The sequence below is a fragment of the Mus pahari genome, chromosome 1 (assembly GCF_900095145.1).
Source record: "Mus pahari chromosome 1, PAHARI_EIJ_v1.1, whole genome shotgun sequence".
NCBI lineage: Eukaryota > Metazoa > Chordata > Mammalia > Rodentia > Muridae > Mus > Mus pahari.
In genome coordinates this window covers 67,646,567-67,668,439 of record NC_034590.1, presented here as the reverse complement: position 1 = coordinate 67,668,439, position 21,873 = coordinate 67,646,567, and the positions used below count along the sequence as shown (strand labels likewise).

Here is a 21,873-nt window from a genome sequence, read left to right as displayed (position 1 = left end):
TAGTTCACAAGGCAGATGAAGCAGAGGCCACTCACTGCAGCAGGTGGTGGGGAGGTGGCGAGAGTCACCTGAACTTCTCTCTGGCAGATACCAGCTACTGCTGCGATGTTGTTAAGATCCAACAAATTCATGTTCCTTTTTTTTTTTTTTTCTGAATGCAGAACTGGTGGATGAATAGACAAGGGTACCCACCCTGAGATGATTCCACAAAACCCATTTATTTTCTTCTACTTCCCCACCATTACCAGTCTCCCAGAGATACTAGGAATGAGACCCCTACTCTGATAACTCCAGGTGGATCCTGGTGTGCAGTTTCCCCGTCTCTCCCTTTCCTGACCGTCTCGGTCTCAGGTGGTCTTGTTGTGAGAACTTTAGAGGATGGGTAGCAGAGGGTCATCATGTCTCCTTAGTGACTTCTGAGCCCTCGTGTGATGACGAAGGGAAACCTGAAAGCTACCATTTGAAAGTGGACAAAGGCCTCCAGAAGATTCTGTGGTTTCCTTTAAAATTCCTCTCCAGCATGAAGTCTGGTTTCGTTCACTCAGGGGGTTGCGTCATCAGCGTGCTATTTTGATCTTTACTCCCAGAAGAGGGTGTTGTTTAAGATCCAGGATTTATGTGACTGGACAGCTCTCCTGAAGTTCAGTAACTAATCCTGAGCGGCTGGCAGCTCCCGCTATCACAGCTTTGGGGTCAAGGTTGGATTTTATAAATGAAATCAGAGGCTGGCATTTCCCACACATGTTTTGAGGCTCCGTGGGTGAGGGGCACTGAGGTGAGTAAAATGATCACCATAGAATTGATCCAGAATGTTAGTGTTTTCAGACAGGAAAAGAAATTAAGCACCTTCTTAAACTTAACAATAGTTTTCAGCTTTTCTAAAGAAATTGGAGGTCAAGCCTTGGATTTACAGGACCCAAAACCTTCCTGGGACAGACATCTAAAAATGAGCTTTTGATGACTGTGTATGGACCATACACTTGAGGAATAGAACCAAGTCAATCCATCTTACCTTAGCTTCTAGACTAGGAAAAAAACCTGTAGCTCCCTGGATATGCAAATGAGTGTCGTATATGCAAATAAGTGCCACATTTGCAAATGAAAGCATTCGTATGGAGAGACCAAAACAAAATCGAAGAGTCCTTCTTTTGGGGATAATTTCAGGTGACTTACTTCTGGCATGATAGGTATGCTGTCCTTTGGGTGGTAGAGGAAAGGACTGGAACTCTGTCATCGCTGGTGAAGTCATGCAGCTGCACACTCTGAATCCACTGAGAGAAAAACTGGCCCCAAACAACTGTGTAGTTTCCCCATGGCAGTTTCACCAGAGACCTACCCTCTTGGGGCTAGGAGTGGGTGATTCCTTAACAGAAGGCATGGGAGGGGGAGGGGTACATGTGGAGCAGTCTTACAATAATAATAAAAAAATTGTCATTAAGGGAGATGTCATTGACACATTTCCTCTTCTTCGGAAAGCCAAATTCTTCTGAGATTAAAAAAAAGCAGCTTCCTTGAAAGACAAGGGAGACCAACTTCTCTAAAGGACTTGTCATGTCTACTACAATAAGCTGCTCTGGAAAGTGTCACCTGGGTAGAATGGTTCTGGTGGACTTGGTTTAGGGTGTCCGGCATTATCTTGGTCTTTAAGTGCTTCCTTCCTGCCTGCTTGGTAAAGTAACTTCTTCCTGTTTATGGAGGGCAGCAGTGTGTAAAAAAAAAAAATGACCCTGACTCTCACTTCCACTACTCAGTGTCAAGGTACTGGCGTCTCTGAGTTAGGAGAGAACAGGATCGCAGGGTGGGAACCAGCTACAGGATTAGACCCATCGTGGCCCAGTGAACTAAAGACAAATAAAAACTGAAGACTTAGCATCTCTAACTTCTCACGTCCGCCCTCTCTGTCCCCCCATGTGATGCTCGCTGGGAATCATTTTAAAAAGGATTTCTTCTTACCACTTCAACAAGGGAAAGGGGTCCCATCATTGTCTCTCTAACTTGAACGCTCAGCCCCTTCTATCATACAAGATGGCCGTGTTCCTTCAGCATGAGGGGGTGGGGTTTCTCACAGGGGTGCAGCTGGCCACAGCAGAGACCCAAGAGGAGGAGGGAGCCATGCAGGGAAATTCCACAAGGACAAAGAAAATGCTCATCACACAAAGAAAATGCTCATCACACAATGAAGAATAGAATCCCAAGCCCAAGGTCCTTTCATCTGAGCCACTGTGACCAGCTCGCAACCTCTTCTGTGTCCTGTGACATTTGTTCTTTTATGACTGTCAACCTTCCTCTTCTGCTACCCACATTTACTTTGATGTTTCTTTTATCTAGAGAGAAAAACTATCTGGAACTAGAGAAGAACATGTTCTTAAAGGAAACCACAGAGCAGGCAGGAGACATAGAAAGGAAGGTAAGGCTTTTTGGTGCCAAAATAAGTGGAACCTTCTTAAAGCTAGTCTGATGAAAAGCTATTGCAGACGTAGGCCAGCCGGCCCGTAAGCCCTGACATAAATCCTCGCAGTGAGACCACGGGAGAGTTTCCCTCCATGCCTACCACTTGACATAGGTGAGAAGCCTTGCCTTACATGAGGCAGGCATTTTTTGGAATTTGGCAAAGCAAACTCAGAATTCTATAAGTAAGGGAAGGAAAACAAAATAGGTTCTCCTTATGTTCGTACTGTTTGTTTCTTTAAAAGTGTGTGGGGGCAGAGCAGGGTGTGGAGGTGCACACCTTTAATTCTGCACGCAGTAGACCCAGGCATGGGAGTCATCATGGACACCACAGAAAAGCCTTGAGTGGCATCCTTAGGAACACCATCTGCCTCACGTGAGGGAGGGTCTCTCATTGTCCTGGAGCTGCCCAGTTAGGCTACACTGGTTAGCCACTATGCTTCAGAGATCCTCCTGCCTCTGCCATCAGATGCATGGGCTACCACACTTGGCTTTGACATCAGCTCTGGGGATTGAACTCAGGTCCTAAGGCTTGCAAGGCAAGTGGTTTACCAAGTGAGCCATTTCTCTGGGGCAGGATCCTTTCTTTGAATTGGAATGGACTTCTGGGTAAAGAGGCTGGAAGGTTAGGCTGCCCTCAGAGGGAAACACAGAGGAAAGCAGAGACCCTTCAGACGACTAGCCTCACGTTTCGCTGAGAGAATTCCAAGGCAGCCCTGAAGTAGGCTGACATCGTCATACGGAAGCTGTCAGGTAGCATACGGTGAGATGGGATGGCATAGTCTGCTGTGGGGAGAGAAAGCTGTATCACCAATCTGAAGGGTATATGTGAGGAATGTGGGCTGAAGCAAAGTGGGGGGACTCTGAGCCATACTAGACAAGCTGCCCAGCCTCTGGTAGTCACCTGGGCACCATCTGTAAGGGCTGTAGGGCAAACAGCTGGGAAGGGGGGAAAAAATCAAGCTTCTAATTCTTGTTTTTAAAAAGTTAGATGACCTTTCCTCTTAGGTCTGAGAAAAAGAAAATAATCCATACTTCTTTGCATTGTTAGAAGTGTAAAATAATGCAGTTAAAGCCTTGGGCACAGTGCTTGACACATCGTAAATACTCAAAAATTAGGAGCCATTATTGTTAATAAATATAACGTGTTCCATAGCTGTTTATTGACTTGGTGATGTTGCAGGGGACCAGTGACATGAAGCAATGGCGAAGCAGAAAGAACAGATGCAAGGTAGCGCCATTTGCTTAAAACTCCTCAAAAGCTAGGGCTTTTCTTGCCATTTCTGTGAGACCCAAGAGGTCAGTTTCTATGCTGAGAGGCACCTGGAATTCTGCCTTATAAAAGCCATGTGCTTACCATCTGATTGCAAACCCTTTCTTAAAAAAAAAAAGAAAGAAAGAAAGAAAGAAAAATAGGAAAGGGAAGAAGTTAAAATGGGTAAACAAAGCAGTTGATTCAATAAAGAGCTTTTGGTGAGTGTTCATTCCAGGATAATAAACCAAGCGAAACGTCTGGCTGTGTTTAAAATCAACAAAGCCAGCAGGAAAGGCAGAGAGACGGGAAGAAGTGATCAGCTTGTTTTTAAAGCTGCCGACAGTGCTGCTTCAGCAGGGACTGGTGTGGAGCAGCCCCCAGAGAGGAGAAAAGAGACAGATGCAGACAGGATGGAAGCCTGGGGCAGGGGAAAGAGGAATGCAGATGTGGCCTAAGCGTCCTGGAGGAGAGCTTTATGCCAAGGTTAGAGGCCTCTTCAGGAGCCACTGCTACTACTAGGAGCTACATAGCCAGGGGATGCAATGATGGTTTCATGTTTGGAGCATTCCACCGTGTGCCACTCTGCCAAACTCTTTCACCATCCTCCCCATCCTATTGGTGAGGAAACAGACTCCGAGAGGCGATGGCGCTTGCCATTTGCTGCCATTTGACTCATCGCTGGGCAAAGAGCAGTGTTGCATTTAGCTTAGGACCAGCTAACCAGCAAGACCGCTAACCAGCTAGGTGCCACCTGGGGAATGCAAACTGGAAGGACGTGTGTTGAAAATGACAGATGGTGCGTTTAAACTCGACTCATGTCTAGGAAAAGCCAGTCATAATGTCATCAGATGAAAGGACTTTTGGTGCCAATCCACATGCAATGGAGGAGAACCAGGCTGCCCTGGAAATGTCTTGAAAGCAACCAAAACGCCCCCAGGTCGTGCGCCCGCCATACCGATGGTGCAGTGCTCTCCGTTCCAGCCGGGGCTGCATTCGCACTTGCCGTCCCGGCAGGTCCCGTGTTCTGCACAGCGTGGGTGGCAGGCCCGTTGGTCACATGCGGCCCCCATCCAACCATCCTCACAGCGGCAGGTGCCTCCTACGCAGACGCCATGGCCGCCACAGTCAGCAGCACAGATCTCTGCGGGCAAGAAAGAAGGGCCAAGGGGCGGGGGTGGGAGAGAGAGAACAAAAGCTTATTAAGCCAGTTGTGGCTGGGAACAAGGGTCACACTTGGCCACCTAGTTAGGCTCTGTGAGCGGTAGGGATCCCGGTGGCTTGGCAGAGTACTCTCCCCAGCCAATGACCCCGAAGAACAATCCTTTGGCAGAGGCCTGCCTGCCCGAGCTTCCTCACCAGGGGAGGGGGATTGTGCAACTCCACTCTTTTGCTTTTCCCTACTGCCAGTCTGTCCCTGCTTTTGTGCTTGCCACTTCCAAAGGGGACCGGCCTTCTGAACAGATGTGAGAAAAAGTCAGATTTAATTAAAAACCAGTTATGTGTGAAAACAAAGCGAGGGTGAGTCCCCGTCGCCAAATGAAGTTGCATGTGGGCCTGGCAAGGACCCCCATGGCGTTTCCCTGCAGCCTTGACTCCAGTGGAAGGCGGTCGGGCAAGCGTGTGTGTGTGTGTGTGTGTGTGTGTGTGTGTGTGTGTGTGTGTGTGTGTGAGAGAGAGAGAGAGAGAGAGAGAGAGAGAGAGAGAGAGAGAGAGAGAGAGAGAGAGAGAGGAGAGAGAGACCACTCACGGGGTTTTCTGTGTTGTCCCCCAACAGTGTTTATCCTGTGATGCTGGGTTTATTCTCTGTCCTTCAGCTTCATGCTCTCCCCTACCACCATCTAAATGAGCTTTTAGTTCCAAAGTAAACAGCCGGGGGAGGAGGCTACCTCATGGCCAGAGTAAGGCCGCCTTGTCCTTCACAAAGGCTGGTCTGTGTGGGTGCAAAACACACAGGGCACGATTCACAAGTCCCCTGGGCTCCAAGCCAGCAGCTGCTTCATGCTTACTGAAAACGGAGAGCCAAAGGTTTCTAAACTGCAACTGCTTTTGAGGAAATTTGTGCAACACACATACCCCAGGATCTTGTTTTCCAGGTCTCTGATGGAGGCCTAGACTTGACTGACTCATGGCCCAACAGTCTTCCAACGGATGTAAAAATTCCAACAATTTAAATTTCTTTGCAACTGGGCTAAGTGGAGCCGGTGCCAAGCTGTCTCCACCCATTTCTCCCTTGTAAGAGGCACTGCTGGTCTAGAAACTGCTTATGTTCTAGGAACTTTTGCTTAGGGAACAGCAAAGGGCTGGGAGACCGCCCAGTAAGGGTCCTTGCCGCATAAGCTCAACACTATTAGTTTGGAATCCCAGTACCCATATTAAAGCTGGGCATGACTAGAAGTGCCTGTAGTTCCAGAGTCGCCCAGCCAGCCAGTCTAGTCAAAGAGGTGAGCTTAGGGTTTAGTGAGAGATTCTGTCTACAACAGAATATGGCAGAGAGTGATAAAACAGGGAGAGTACACACATGCACACACATGCACACAAGCANNNACACACACACACACGCACGCACGCACCCCAGAAAAAAGTAAAATTGAGTCTCAGTGGTTCTGACTTTTATTACCAACCTAGACGAACATCATCATCATCATCATCATAGACAAAGAGCTGGAAAATTTAAAAAGCACAGTAAGAACTAACTATTTTGTTTTCCTACACAGATATCTTGCCAAGCTGCCACCTCAAAATGGAGATCATGGCTACATGCGGTACACATGGCAACTCTCCGCTGTCCAGGGGCAGGGTAGCAGTTGCAGATGGGCACAAGCAGTTGTAGCCAAAGATGGGATGTGTGCTGGATCCAGGGGCCTCTGCACTGTGGGACTATGTAGGAAGGTCCCTTGGACCCACGGAGCTACAGTCTTTGGTTTGGAGGGTGTGAGCAGTGAAGCCTTGCTCTGGAACAGCCCACCGCTACTCTGTAGATGGTGGTGAGTACTCAGGGAAGAGCACAATGTCTCAAGTAATTCAAGACGGAGGGCAAGGCAGCTCACCTCCCACTGGGCATTCAAACAGGCTTGTGAGGTCTTGGCCTGCTTAGTCACTGGTCTTGGGACCCCGGGGTCACTTAGTTCCTCTCCCTGGCTGTCAGCTTCCTCATCTACTTCTGGGCGAACCTGATGATGTCTAAAGTCCCTTTGGGCTCTAAGACAGATTCTATGCTACGATATCCTCCCTGCTACATGGTACAACCAGCAGGTACAAGGCTCAAGGCCTCTCCTCCTCTAAGAAGTTGTCTGTAATTCACTGGCGGTTAACCTCTTGCTCCTTCCCACCCCATATCAGAAGGTGGTTCTCTGGTCAGCCGCAACCTGGGGCTGGCTCTCCTTCCTCTGGTCACCTCTTTTCCTGAATTGAAGCTCATTAAATAATAGACAGATCAAGGTGTTCCATGTGACAGGCGCCTGAGCGTGGAAAGTTAATGTATATGCCTCTCAGCCTGGCTGAATGTCCAGCCCTCCTGTTTGTCTAGCATCTCTAGTAGATGGGACTATACAACTCAGTATGACACATCCGGCAGCCCTCGGGGTGGCATTTCCCTCAGATGACATCTTGGGCTTTCCTAAAGACAAGGAGCAACAATCTTCAGGCTCCTGACCCTGCCTGGGTTAGGTTGTATCCTGGGTTAGGTTGTATCCTGGGTTAGGTTGTATCCTGGGTTAGGTTGTATCTCTGCCACTTCCATCTATTTATACACACCCAAAGGGCTGCTGTGCTTCCTGGTCACTCTGGAGGCTGGCTGAGCACCCCGGGAGAGAAGAATGACTTGGTTTGGGTTTGCCCAGCACTTTTTCCAAGTGGCAATTGATGGTATGAAAGTAAACAGTGAAGAGCCCTCTGTTTGCACCGAGATGTGAACCCATAGACTATAAGCAGCTGGGTTTCAGGCGGCAGGGCACAGAGCAGCAGAAGGGCCAAGAGCAGAAAAGGAAGGCTTTCCCCTGCAGTTGCCTGAGGACCTTCAGGTCTTAGCTTCAGGTAAGGTCATCTTTGGTATCAAAGGAGATGAGTTCCAGAGCCATTAACCCCTTGAATACCAAAATCCATAGATGCTCAAGTTCCTTGTATAAAGTTTATGCTCTCTTAACCTCTGCTATACTTTAAATCATTTCTACCTTAGTGTCATATCCAAACAATTGTGTTTATGGATGTTTGCAATATTGTTTAGGGAATGATGACAAAAAAAAAATCTGTATTCAGCATAGATGCAACTTCTGTTTCCAATCTGCAGTTGATCCAATCTCCAGATGCAGGAGTTATGAACACAGAATGTGGGCTTCACTTCAGACTGTTATTAGTTCGGAGGCAGTGCTGACTGCAGACTTCAGGCTTGCCAGCCTGGTGACCTGCTCCTTTGGCTACTCTGAGCTTCCTTCCCATCCTTTGTATGGTGGAAATGCTGAAAGCCCACTGCCCAGGGGGACTTAGTGCCTGATCCAGGTATCAGTGAATTCCCATGATTCACTTCTAGGGATCTTCCATCCTTGCTTACCCTGAGCCCTGTGCCTAGTGCTGAAATATACAGGTCAATAAGATACAGGTCTGCCCCAGGAGAGTACAAACTGATGTTGGCATTCTGAAGATTATTCAATATGTACATATAGTATATGTATAGCTCCGCATGCATTCATATACAGCCATTATTAATGTCTATACTTCTTTGCTTAGTTACAATGGATTAAAACCATGGATCTAAGGAGGAGACATACCCTGGTCTTACCTGTGACTTTGGCATTTACTGGCTGGATAAACTGCACTGCATTATATAACCCACTGAGCCTCATTTGGCATTTCTGTAAAATGGCGTAATAATTCTCACTTCCCTGCTTTCGCAGGCCTGGTATCAGATCAAATGAGGTAATGTGGGGGAAAGGTATTCTTGATTTAACACTTCTATGAAGTTTTACACCTTCCGAAGCACACTCACATACGCTTTCTCACTAATTCTTACAATAATGTAGTGAGAATATCTTGTTACTGTCCTTAGAGATACGGCTTCGGAGAGCTACAGAGTCTAAGGATGCTTGGTAAGGTCTCACAGGCATCTCATGCATTTTCCTTGTTTTGGCATCTTGGGAACAATGGAGTTCTGCAGAGCAGGCATTTCTTTAAATGGAGTCTCAGAATAAACAAGACACATGTCCTGGGGAGACCTTCCTTAGACCCCTCCAACCCACTTCTAGTCCCAGGGTTTTTTTTTTCTTTGTCATATCCAGGTCCAGTCCTGGGATCCATGAGATGAAGTGGGGCTTCCCAGGATGCCCCTGCATGCTGCAGAGTTTGATCTGACCACATAAGCGCTCCACCTTCTTCCTGGTTTGTGCTGAACATGTTCTCTTATCACCTAAAGCTGCCTGGTGCCTGGTGGACCCTCCATGGCCCTTTACAAGCTTGGTTGTGAGCTTTTGTACATTTTAATGGAAGGGGTCCAAACAGGGTGACCTTGATGTTTATGGGGTGCTAACTGATGGTAACACAGAAAAGCCTGTTTGACAGAGCGGAAGGGACCTTCAGTGCATGATGGGAGTAGAAACCTGAGATGCTACTTTACCATTTGGCTTCAGACTGTCGTCTTTATCCCCGCCCACCCCAGTACTTTTTATTTATTATTTTTGCCCTTGAAATAAAAGGAACTGTTTTATTTTTCCTTCTCAGATTCTGCCTTGACATTAAAGCAGATAAAACTTCACAGAGTGCTTGGTGAGAACCAAACAGGACAATGCTCTAGAATGTGCTTTGACAGCTCATATGCCATTTACATAATAGAAAAGGTCGACTATGAAAGTGGGTCACACAGCGCCTTTCTAAACCTCAAGTTTCTTCTTTCTAAATGAGAGTGGGATGGGGGCAGCTTCAGCCACTTTAGGGAGTGTTACAGGACTCATTCTTGCATGAGTAATTTCCTAAGTGCAAAACTGACAGTGGGCTTGAGGAGCTAAACCTGACAGACCTTGCTCTCCATTCCCCTAGGAGTTGTATTCCAGCATCACAGATGATGTAACCTATGTCCATCAGATTAAACGAGTTGGCATGCCCCAAAGTAAAGACCCTAGCGTAGAATCTATGGCTGGCATAGTCTGAACATGACAAGTTTCACACGTACTATTTACTTAGCTTTTAATAAAAAAGGAAACGAGACCAGGCAAAATGTAGCAACGTCAAAAGATAAAAGGCAATGCTGATACTTGCTTCACACCCAATGCAAGAGAACATTTGCTCATGGCTATTGGACTCAGAACTAAAACTTTCTGCCTGAATTTGGAAGGCCCTAAGGTCTAAAAGAAGTCTTTTGTGATCCACAAGCAATAGGGCAGGCTTGGTTTTGGATGTGACTACCCAAACTGTGGGCCCTTGGGAAAAGTCCTTAACCCTTCACAGCCACAGTTCTTTGTTTCTGAAATGGGGAGTTGCTCACACAGGGTGAATTGTAGAACTGAAGAAAATGGCCCACACAAGAAACTCAGACATAAACGACTGTGAACAGGGTTGACTGATGGAGAGCCGGAGCACGACTGTGTCAGAGTGGTACCAAGCTACATGGGAGCGCTTTCAAGAAGGATGGAGGGGTCTAGTTTTATCTATTTTTGGCTCTGACGCTGACACAGGTACGGCACAGTATGGCTTTCCCATAAAGATTTGTTGAATGAACAGAGAGGTATTAAAATCACTTCCTGGAGGAGATGCATGTCTGCTAGCTCAACCCCATCTCAGGGCCATGATATTAAAAAATTACCATCAAATACATTCAAACAGAGGCTCAATATTCTTGGGAGATGAGCTTTTTAAACACCCATCTCCAATCCCTGTGAACTCTGCAACTGCTGAATGGCTTAGTCCATATGCTTGTAGGCCCATCTTCCCCCGTGCCAGCTCCTGGTCTGTACCTATCGTCTCTCTGTGGCATGGAAGGAAGTGGGCACATGAGGAGCAGGTGACAGAACGGGAAAAGATGTAAGAGTTGGTTATTTGTAATTATGCCCAGAAGTGTGGACATCAGGGAAAAATTGCCTCAAGCTCCTCTCATTAAACGCTCATCTTCAGACAAGCCCAGATGAAGCCTGGGACCTATCACAGTTGTGTTTTAATTTGTCTGGACTTCCTTTGCAACCCTGTTCATTAAAAAAGCTGGAAGGTGAGGCTGTGCCTTTGCCCTAACGGGAGAGATTATGAATAATTTCCTCATAGAGTATCGTCTACTTGGAAAGACATACATTGATAAAAACTGGGGGTAGAGAATGCACCCTGCAAGTGCCTGAAAACTCCCACAGAACAAGAAAAATGAGGTGAAAGTGGTTTAGAAATTCCTTGGGTTTGGAAACTGAGTCTGCCCCGTGTGACCTCTGGGAAGCCTTAAGTCTCTACTGAACATAGATAGGATAATAAAGATGATTCTACTTTGCTTAGGACCCGAGGTTAGGAGAATGATCTTAGCTATTTCCATAGAGGGATAATAAATGTTTCCTGATAACATTTTCTGTTTAACTACTTGTCTTTGAGATCTTGGCAGATGGAAAGTTTAAGTCACACTAGCCAACATATGAGTCAAAATGAGAATGAGACAAAGTGTCCTTGGTGTTCCCGAGTTATTGGTGGTGCTCACACACACACCCCTTTAATTCATTAATACCTCAGGACAGATATTTACTTCCATATCACAGTTGGGCAAACAGCTTGGGCAGATAAAGTTATTTGCTCAACCGTTTATTGGCTAGAATGAAAGATGTCTGTCTAGCCTGGCTTTCTTGGTCCATCAACTGTGGGATCAGGTTGAAGTGAGGCTCCTGATGCAATCAGACAGCATTTTGTGAGTATAACTTGTTTAGTAGATCATTGCCTGAGTTAAACAACCTGACTGCTGAAATTGGAAATGGATTCTGCTTCCTCACCCTAGCCAGTACACTGAGCCCTTTCTCTTCTGCTTTTTTTTCCCCCCTATCCGTCTGCCCAAACATGAGACCATCTGTCTGTCTACTCGGCTACTTCATCATTTAGCATGTCACCACCCACCCACCCACCCAAACCATGTGATTCAGTTGCTTCATCTCTCTATGCCTCAGCTTTCTCAAAAGTTGCATAAAAATTAGGCAATGTGTGGTACGGATACCAAGAGCTTGGGGTTATAGGCCAGTTATACGAAGCCCAAGGAAGGTGCTTCATATTCTTCCCATCTTTTATGAAGTAAACAGTCATTATACGGCAACTACATCATGCTTGTGTACTGGAAATTAGCCAGGTGAAGGGAGACTAGAAGCTAGGAAGAGAACAAGGACACTGGATTCCACTGAGGTGCCTTTGAACAGTTGGCGAGCACTGAATCTGAAGTGTAACTGGAGGGGCAGGCCTCGTGAGAAGTATCTCTGTTGGGCATAGGAATACAGGCAGAGAGATGTGTGGGGCACAGGATATGTAAAGGACTGTTTGGAATAACATGGGAGGACTTAAGCAATGGCGTTGGTCCTCAGGAAGTAGGAGGCATGAATCTCTGCCGGATGGAATGGCGGTGAAATCTGTGTGGGCACTGAGGTAGCCCCTCTGGGGACAGAGGGTTAGGGCTCTCAGAGTGTGGGGAGTGCTACAAGTGCAGGGTGTGGTGAAGAGAGGCTGCCCATCTTGCCCGTGATGAGATCTGGCAACTGGGAGGGCAGAAGCCAGCTGTGTGCCCAGAGACAGTGAATGTTTGGGGGAGAGTCTGGGAATTGCAAGGTGGGCATGAAAGGAAGTTGCAGAAACCAGGGAATCAGTGAGTGGTGGAGAAGCCTGCCAGAAGGAGGCTGAGGACCAAGGGATAGGTGGGAACTGAAGGAGGGCAAGCCAGGGACGGCTGAAGCAAAGTACTTTGTAGGTGGCGTGTTGTCACCAGGAGATCCTCTTAAAGTGGATGGAGAGTCAAGGGAGGGCGAGCTGAGGACTCTAGGGAGAAGCTTTTGTTTTGTTTTGGTTTTTGGGTTTTTTGTTTGTTTGTTTTGTTTCTCTAGACAGGGTTTCTCTGTTGTATAGCCCTGGCTGTGTTTTTTTGAGTTTTTGGTTGGTTGGTTTTTCGAGACAGGGTTTCTCTGTATAGCCCTGGCTGTCCTGGAATACCAGGCTGACCTTGAACTCAGAAATCTGCCCGCCTCTGCCTCCCAAGTGCTGGGATTAAAGGTGTGCACAACCACTGCCCGGCTCTGGGGAGCAGCTTTTGTGGTTAGAGCATGAGAAGACACTTCAGAAATCTAGCGGTGCTATAGACAGAAAGGCAGGCGAGAAGGAAGAAAGTGCCTTGCCTTATATACAGGGTGCCATTTGTGTCAGTACTTGAGCAAGACCTTGTTAGCTACCTCAGATAAGCAGTCACATAGAGTCTTTGCAAATGGCTAGAAAAGAACAGCCATTGTACTCGGTGGCCCTCCTCTAGGCTTCTGCATGGGCTCTTCCCATGTGGGCCTCCTGTGGTCCATCTGCATAGGCTCAAGTCTAAACGTGCTTTCTGTTTCCAGTTCCAATACCAGCTCCTCCTCGGATCCTTCTCCTTCAACCCTGGCTGGGAGAAGTCTCATCTAGGTCCTAGGTGCTCTGATACATACCTGGGTGGACTATTCTCTCAGGGTCATTAGTCTATAGGTAATGTGTCAAGAACCCTACCACCACAGACTAATGCCTCATACAGAAAATGTGTCTTCTGCTACATCTCTGTATTGCCAAGTTAGTGGGCCATAGTGGGCCATGTACTTTTCCGAAGCTCTTTGCCTTTGCACAGAGTGAGGGCCTGCAGTCATGTAAGGAGCTGGGTGTTTCACTACTTCCTACCTATGGGGAACAAATGCTGCCCACCTCTGAGCCTTATCTATGTCATTTATAAGATGATGACAATGACAACTCTCCACCAGAAGCTTACAATTAATTCAAAAATATGCCAAGCATCTGCTATGTACATGATAGCCTTAGAAGCTCGGGATGTGGAGTTAATATAAAATTAGACCCATCTCTAAGGAACCCATGTGCACAAACTAGCACAAAGTCAGCCGCTTGCCTGGCACATGGTCGGTTATTAGAGTACAGTTCATTTTTCTCCCAGGGTGAGACTCTCTTTGTGTTTCTAGCAAACTATCATTTCCCGAGTATGGCAGCCCCTCCTTCCTTCCCTGCAAGCTGAGCAGATGGTTGTTTTGGAAGGAACCAGGAGAGGAAAAAGGTATAAGAATGAACCTCTGATGTCCCTACAGTAATTAGTCTCCTCTAGACATCAAGGCCAAACTTGAGCCACTCACCTGGGCTTTTCAACTTCCCTCCCCCAAAACCCTCCAGCCAGAACTGCTCCAGGTTGTGGCTCTGCTCCATAGACCAAGAAGGTAGAAAGCTAATGAGCTGTGGAAAGCAAGTGGCCTTTCACCTCACTCGGGGAGCTTGGCCAGCCCCCGGACCAGGCAGAGACTGGAGACCCAGGGCACAGGCAGAGCAGGGCTCCCACCTATTCCCCAGGGTTCAGATTGCAAGTCCTGACAAAGTACCTGTGGCAAGAAGCAGTATGCCTCTGACGTGCATCTTAATTGGAGGATATCTGACTTCCTGGTTAGAGAGGCCTTCAAACCTAGCCCAGAAAAGGACTCTGAATGGGATCTGAATTGGCAGGAAAACAACCAGGAAAGGCCAGGGAGCAGAGAAGCCAACGAACAGGACTGGGCTGCATATTTTAGTTAGGGCCGGAAACCCCTCACCCCAAACTCCTCCACGAGAGCCTAAGAAGGTAAACGCAGGAGATAGGTGATCAATCTTTCAAAGACCTCTAGCCCCAGTCTCCTTTTGTAAAGGCTTAATTCCTCCACTTAGTCATGAGTTCATCTATCTAGTTTTCCTAGGTACTGCCACCTGGATGTCCCCTAGGTACTTCAAACTTCATACAGGTCCTACACCATCTTCCGACTTACTACCGGCATTTGTATATGTGTGGTATGTGTATGTGTGATATATGTGCATGCGTGAGTGTATGCTCGTGCATGAGTCTAAGGAAGCCAGAGGAGAGCATAAGCCAGGTCTCGCTTTATCACTCTGCCTTATTTCTCCGAGACAGGGTCTCTCCGTGAACCGGGAGCCAAGTTAGTGACCAGGAAGCCCTGTTTCCAACTCCCACAGTGACCTAGGGATTTAGGGTTGGGCAGTCATTCCTGGCTTTTTAATGTGGGTGCTATGGATTTGAATTTGGGTCCTCTTGCATATCAAGTGCTATTAATCCACTGAGCATCTCCCCTCCATCCCTAGGAGGAACAATATGAACCAATCAGTACCCCCAGAGCTCCCAGGGACTAAACCACCAACCAAAGAGTACACATAGAGCGACTCATGGCTCCAGCTGCATATGTAGCAGAAGATGGCCTAGTCGGTCATCAGTGAGAGGAGAGGCCCTTGGTCCTGTGAAGGCTCTATGCCCCAGTATAGGGGAATGCCAGGGCCAGGAAGCAGGAGTGGGTGGGTTGCTGAGCAGGGGTAGGTGGTAGGGGGTTTGCAGAGGGGAAACCAGGAAAGAGGATAACATTTGAAATGTAAATAAAGAAAATATCTAATAAAGAGAAAAGGAGAAAGCAAGTTGAGAATGGGGAGGCATGTATGCCTTTCTTGCTGTTCTTGCCTGTGGATATGATGTGGTCAGCTGCTTCTTATTCCTGCTGTCTTGACTTCCCTGCTCTGATGTACTAGGAGCTGGAACTGTGAGCTAAAATAAGCCCTTACTCTCATAAGTTGCTTTTGTCAGGATATTTTATCATGGCTACAGGAAGCAAGAGTAAGATGCATGGTTCGTGGCAAAGGCTCTACTTGAACTGATTGGCATTGCATGGTCCTGATGCCTGCCTTGTCTTGCCAGCTTCAGCACAAGCCTTGGTAGTTGCCAGTGAAAGTGTTGTATAAGGGAAAATATGAGCCAGAGGATTTTGGCTTTGAATCTTGGTTTCCCCAAAGTATCTTTGGGCAACTCACCCAAGTTCCTTGAACCCCGGTTTCCTGGGAACAACACCACCTGCCCTGCCAGGGTCTTATATAGTTGTTTGAATAAATCATGAAGCACATATGGGAAGGGGCTCTGTTAAAATGTAACATTTCCATTCAAAGGACAGGTTTTTTTTTTTCTTCTTCTTCTTCTTTTAAATTACAAGTTATAGTAGCAGCAGTTTGATTCAGGAAGCTGACTGGAGATTTGCTACAAAGTGTCAGCCAGAGCATCCAAACAGAAGCTTGACTCTGAAGTCCAATTGCAGGAGGGCTTATATTTGCATACTGAAAGGCTCCAGTTCTGATAGAAAATGTTCCAAGGCTGTCGAGGGAAATTCTGCTAAATTACAAAGCTGCCAGCTCTTGCTTTATCAACCTTTAACTCTGGCAGTATTTAGCAGTGTGCCTGTCTGGGCTCAATTTTCCAGTCTTTGATTAAGTGCTAGGAACTGACCATCTCTTTCTATCTAAATCTCTTGTTACTTCCCAACCAACTGGTGAACTCTTCGCTGCTTCTGCCATCACACGCTCCTCCCTGCCAGTGTCAATCTCTTAGATATTTATTATTCTGAACTTTGAGTCTTAGGCTGTCACTGGCTTTGGGAAGGGGTATGGGAAATGTCAAGTCTCAATGGATATTATTTCTCCAGTGAAATTCTAACCTTGAGTTTCCCGTCTTGTAACATACCTATACAGAAATAGCCCGGCCCGATCATTTCCTTTTGATGTTTAATTGGCTGTCGGCACTGTGCTTTCTGGGCTGAGAAGGTAATGTTTCTCAGAGAGAGAACAATTCTGGCTACACAAATGAGACTTGTACCAGGGGAGAATGCTCAGCGCCGAATCTAATTTTCTCTTCCATCCATGAACATCAGACAATTTTTCTGGCATTAAAGCATCTCGCTCTGTCTTTCTGTCATTAATAAGAATTAAATTCTCTTCCCTCAAATTTAAATGTAATTATATTTTGCCTCGTAAATAAAGTTGAATTACCATTTTCAAAATTTAGCACTAATGCAGTGACTATGTTCGAAGCTTTAATTTTTCTTAACTCGGATGCTGCTTTCAGCTTTTTTTTTTTTTTTTTTTTTTAAGCATTTGGTTCATTTTGCTGTCAATTGTGACTTCATTTAATTCAGAGCTTTTCAGCTTCTTATCAGCCCAATCCATCCAATTATTATTTTCTTTTACATGCTTTATGACTTTCTTCTTTCTATTCCTTCTTTTCTTTCTTTCTTTCTTTCTTTCTTTCTTTCTTTCTTTCTTTCTTTTTCTCTCTTTCTTTCTTCCTTCTCCTCCTTCCTCCTCTCTCTCTTTTTCTTTCTTTCATTTTTTTCTTTCTTCATCCCTTCCTCTCTGTAAGGAAGGATGGATGGAAGGAAGGGAGAAGAGAGAGAGATAGAGAAGAGGATGGGATCTCAGAGAATCTGAATCTGGGTTCTGGAAAGTTTCCATCCAAATTCAGAATGGACCTAGGCCAGATAGATAGGAAAGCAAAGAAAATAGTCTAGGTTCATTGAAAGAATTTAATCCAGGATTTGTATGCATATGTGATGATGATGATGATGATGATGATGATGATGATGATGATGTGTGTGTGTGTGTGTGTGTGTGTGTGTGTGTACAAGTAGGTACTAGGATATGCATGTGCATGCATGTGTGGAAGTCAGAGGTCACCTTTGTGTGTCGTTTTTCAGAAGCCCCCCCTGCCTTGTTTTTAAAGACAAGTCCTTTCACTAAGATCTGGGTTAGTTTAGCTTAGGTTAATTAGCCTAATTAGGTTAGGCTGACCAGAGAGCCCTGAACACACCTGTGTCTGCCTCTCCGATGCTAAGGTGACATGTGCAGGCTGCTACACTTAGCTTTTTATGTGTGCTGGAGCATGAACTTGGGTCCTCACGATCCTGTAACAAGTGTCTCACTGACCTATGTCCCTGGCCTCTAAGCCAAAATTGGTAAGGCATTCAGAGAGCCCATAGAGTTGGACCCTGCCTGTGCCCTGTTTCACTCCCTGCCCTCTCTGCCCTGGCGCTCCTCCTCTCTAGTGAGAGTGTAGACCAACTTTATCACCAGGCTTACAGAAGGCTCTTCATGGCTGCATGCGTGGTTTCTTTCTTGGGTGCCAAGTAGTCTCTGTTCAGTTTCCTTCCTCCTAATGGCTCTCAAGATTCCTTGGTGATGACTTTCCTGGGTCATCTCCTCGAAAAGTTCATCACTTTCTAACCCTCACGCTCCCAAACCTTCATGCACACTGACTAGAGTCCTTCGCAGACTGCATGCATGGTGGCTGGAACCTGAGTGGATAGCAAGGTTCTTGGATCCTTAGCTGTGACACAGGACACATGGGGAAGACTGTCAGGACTGTGTGCAAGCTATGGACTGGATGCAGACCTGGAGCTGCTCTGTGATGCTGACTGGTAGGGAGTTCAGAGAAGAGACTGACTCCAATGTGAGGACCATATAAACTCTCCCCCAAACTTGAATTTGTTTGAGGGTAAGAACTGCTTGGCTAATTTAGACTTAATTATGCATAACAGAAAAAAAGTTCTTACGTTTTCTTTATTAAGTGCATACTGAATGCAAGCCACCATACTGGGCAGTTTATGCACATGCACTCAAGTATATTTGGAAACAGTTCCATAAGGGAAGCTATTATTAGGAGTATTAATGGGTAAGTTGAGGCTTGACCATCGAGCCTGGTCCTATTCCCAATCCCACATGATTTTATTGAAGGTGCATTCTGTCTTCAAACCCATGCCATTCAATTTCCAATGCATCCCCACCTGTTATTCCATGAAACTCAAGTGCAATGAAATGATAAGAATCATAAACTACCAGCATGAGCATTCTACAGGCAAGACTCTCTGCCATGTACTGCTTCTGCGAGCCAGCCACACAGAGGGATAAAACGGAGCGACAGCCTCCGCTCAAATAAAAGCCATTTATAGGAGATAAGATGGGAGAGAGTTTGCTGAGCAGGGGGAAAGGGGAGAGAGCGGGAACCAAGACCCAAGAAGAACTTGGCTGGGGCAGGTGGTGCCTACACAGTGCCAAAGAGCCTGGGTTGGTTTTAGAAGCCTGTAGACTCTGAAGGAAAAACGTGCTTTGACGATTTAAAGGACTGTTTTAAAGAGGTTAAATTTCCTCCCCCTTTTACTTTGAGCAAAAGAAAAACCAGGTTAAATACACGGAGAAGAGGTCGGGCACAGGCCAGGAGTGTACCCACTTTGTGTGAAGGCTGCTCCCCCGGGAGAGAGCTTGGGAGGGGTAAGCCGATGCAGGTCCTTGTCCAGGAGGGTATGGAACCAAGAGGAATGAGGTCCATGATAGAAATGGACTTTAGGGTTTTGCTTTAGCTTTGTGGAGTGAGTGAAAGTGGAAGGGAAGAGGGGAGGAAGTGGAACAGAAGGAAGGGAGCCTGGAGACCTGGCCGTCCACCTTCCTGGGAAGCTTCATCTGTAGCCCCCACTTCTGTGTTCCTTGGGGCTCTATTGTCTTCATTTTGATCACAGTAACTCAATTCAGTAATCACAAGAACCTAATATATGTGTTTGCCCCTGTGTTAAGAATACTGACAGGATCCTGACCTCCTGTTGGTCACAGTTTGCCCTGAGAGACATGACTGCAAAGCAGGGCTCAGATAACCACTGTGCTGAATGTTAGGCTTTGGATCCTGAATGTCCCCAAAGGCCATATGTTTAAGGATTAGTCCCCATTCTGTCGCATTATCAGGACGTGGTTGCCCTTTTATTACGTGAGACTAAGTACAAATAATTTGTTTACTTGGGACATGTCTTAGAAGGGTAGGGTGAATGGTACCCTGACCATTTTCCCTCTTTCACCTCTTGGTAGCCATCACATAGCAGCTCCTGCTCCGACCACAGTGTGCTGCCTTGGCACAGGCCCAAAAGCAGTGGGACCAAGTGACTATGGACTGAACTTCCTAAACTGTGAGCCAAAATGAAGCCTGACTTCTTTTACTTGATTATCAGGCATTTTGTCACAGTGACAGAAACCTGATTAGCACGTTTAGGAAAGATTGTACCCAGCTCTGGCTGGAGTTTGCTCTTCACTAAACAACAGGGTGGATACTGATAAAATCCTTCTAAACTTTGTGTTTCCTCACCCAGCAGTGTTATTAACAGTAACACTAGTATATTTGTTATTTATTGTTGATAAGACAAAATAACCTAACCTACCAAACGCCGTTTAGGGCAGGAAGGGTTTGTTTAGGCTCACAGTCCAAAGGGGCAGTCTATTACCTTAGTGGGAGCTGACAGCAACAATGACTTGAGGTAGCTAGCTGGTCACACGGCGGCTTCAGTCAGGAAGCAAGACATAATGCATGCTGGTACTCAGACAGCTTTCCCCTTTTTATGCAGTCTAGGAATCCAGCCTATGGAGTGGTGGGGCTCACATTTAGGGCGGGTCTTCTTGCCTCAGTTGACCTACTCTAGAAACTCCCTCACAGATATATCCAGAGGTTCATTTTCATGACTAGTCTAGATTCGCCTGTACTCAACATCACACTCAATATCACAATGACCTTTTCAGGGATCTTACCAATCCTGGCCAACTTAAAGCTCAGTGGCTGGTATGAAATGAGCACAAAGAAAGAAATGGCCTTATAACTAAACTTTCTATACTACTGCTTGTCATAAGGAGGCAGATCCTGGCAAGAAGACCTCTTGTTGATGGAAAGGGTATCTAAGGCAAGAGCCGAAGAAGGTACAGAGGGCCCAGATCTAATTTAAACTCTGACTCTAAGCTGGGCCAGACATTTCTCCTTCCCAAAGCCCAGCCTTTCTATAAAACGGGTAGAGACCATATCCCCTTACCACCAGCAATATGATTTAGTCAGTGACATACTGTTGGGCCCAGAGCTAAAGACATGCGTGCTGGAGGTGAGAGATTGGACCTTGTCGCCTCTGAGACTCTGTCTCCCGTTGCCTTGTCTGGCCTGTCAGGAAGGAGCACCGCATGGATGAGCCTGGATTGGAGGAGAAGGTTCTGAGAGGGGGCCAGAAGCCAAGGTGCTGAGGATCAGGGACCTAAGTATAACTTGTTTAAGATCTGGCTTTACTGTTTCCACAGACCCCATGAGAGTGCTAAGGGCCTTCCCAGCTTACACTTCATTACAGGGTGTGTTGATTTAAGCTACCTTCATTAAATCCTGTTCTTGGTGCCAGACACTCCTGTCACGGAGGAGACAGGTTTTTCCCCTAGGAGGTGGCAGACATGGCCATCTTTGTCAACCCATCAACCTGCAGTCCGTACCTCTAATGGTACAAGGATTGTGTAGGATAAGCCCTCTGGCCTGAGTCTCCTGATGAAGACTGGGCAGTCTTTGTGCCTACCTCATGTGTCAGGAAGCAGGAGTCACAAATGACACAGGAAGCACTGTGCCAGGCCTGTAAGGTAAGTGAATGTAGGAGAAAACCGAGGGCTGAAAGGGTTAAGCCACTTGCTGAAGCCGCTCTGGGCAACAAGGTTTTCCATTACGCTCTGTAACAGACAGAGGCCACAGCTCTCTAACGAGGTCCCTGAACATGAACTTCTTGGCTACAGTGGGTTCAGACAATGAGGCCTCTCTTGCTTGGCCTCACAAATAGTTTTTGAATGGCTCCTCTCAGTGAAAGAACCCTTGGAAGTGAGGTTACGGAAAGATATCACGTGCATACTGTGGGATGATTATTGTTTTCTGTGTGCATACTGACTTAATTTAATGGTGACATATCTCACGTAGATGCGTGTTCGTGCCTCTGTATTTTTAGATAAGGGAACTGAAGTAAAATTACGTGCCCTGACGATGCCACACAGTAGCCTGTAGCAGAAGTACTGGCTTCCAGAGCTGAAGTGACAGCCAAGGAGACAATACTCACATTCACTCACACAGATATGCACACGCACACACACACACACACACACACACACACACACACACACACACATAGGCACATACACACTCTCACACACAGACACAAATACAAACACACATACTCACAGATATACAGGCACATACGCACTCACAGATACACATACACACACACACACACACACACACACACAGGCACACTCTCACATACAGACACAAATACAAACACACATACTCACAGATATACAGGCACATACCCACTCACAGATACACAGACACA

The 21,873-nt window shown here is 46.5% G+C and overlaps 1 protein-coding gene and 1 long non-coding RNA gene across 11 annotated transcripts in view; one reads left to right on the top strand and one right to left on the bottom strand.

The window, feature by feature from the left end:
- The window catches only part of Tenm4 (teneurin transmembrane protein 4), a 710,423-nt gene that overhangs the window by 108,980 nt on the left and 579,570 nt on the right, over nt 1–21,873 (bottom strand). For all 10 annotated transcript variants that reach the window (XM_029539653.1, XM_029539636.1, XM_029539617.1 and 7 more), the window contains one exon: nt 4,659–4,844. In XM_029539653.1, the coding sequence (XP_029395513.1) occupies nt 4,659–4,844 (186 nt within the window). The remainder of the gene's footprint in view (nt 1–4,658; nt 4,845–21,873) is intronic.
- LOC110317771 lies at nt 596–10,796 on the top strand. The gene is made up of 4 exons (XR_002380345.1): nt 596–775; nt 2,329–2,407; nt 6,418–6,687; nt 9,413–10,796. It is a non-coding gene; the product is annotated as an uncharacterized LOC110317771 (long non-coding RNA).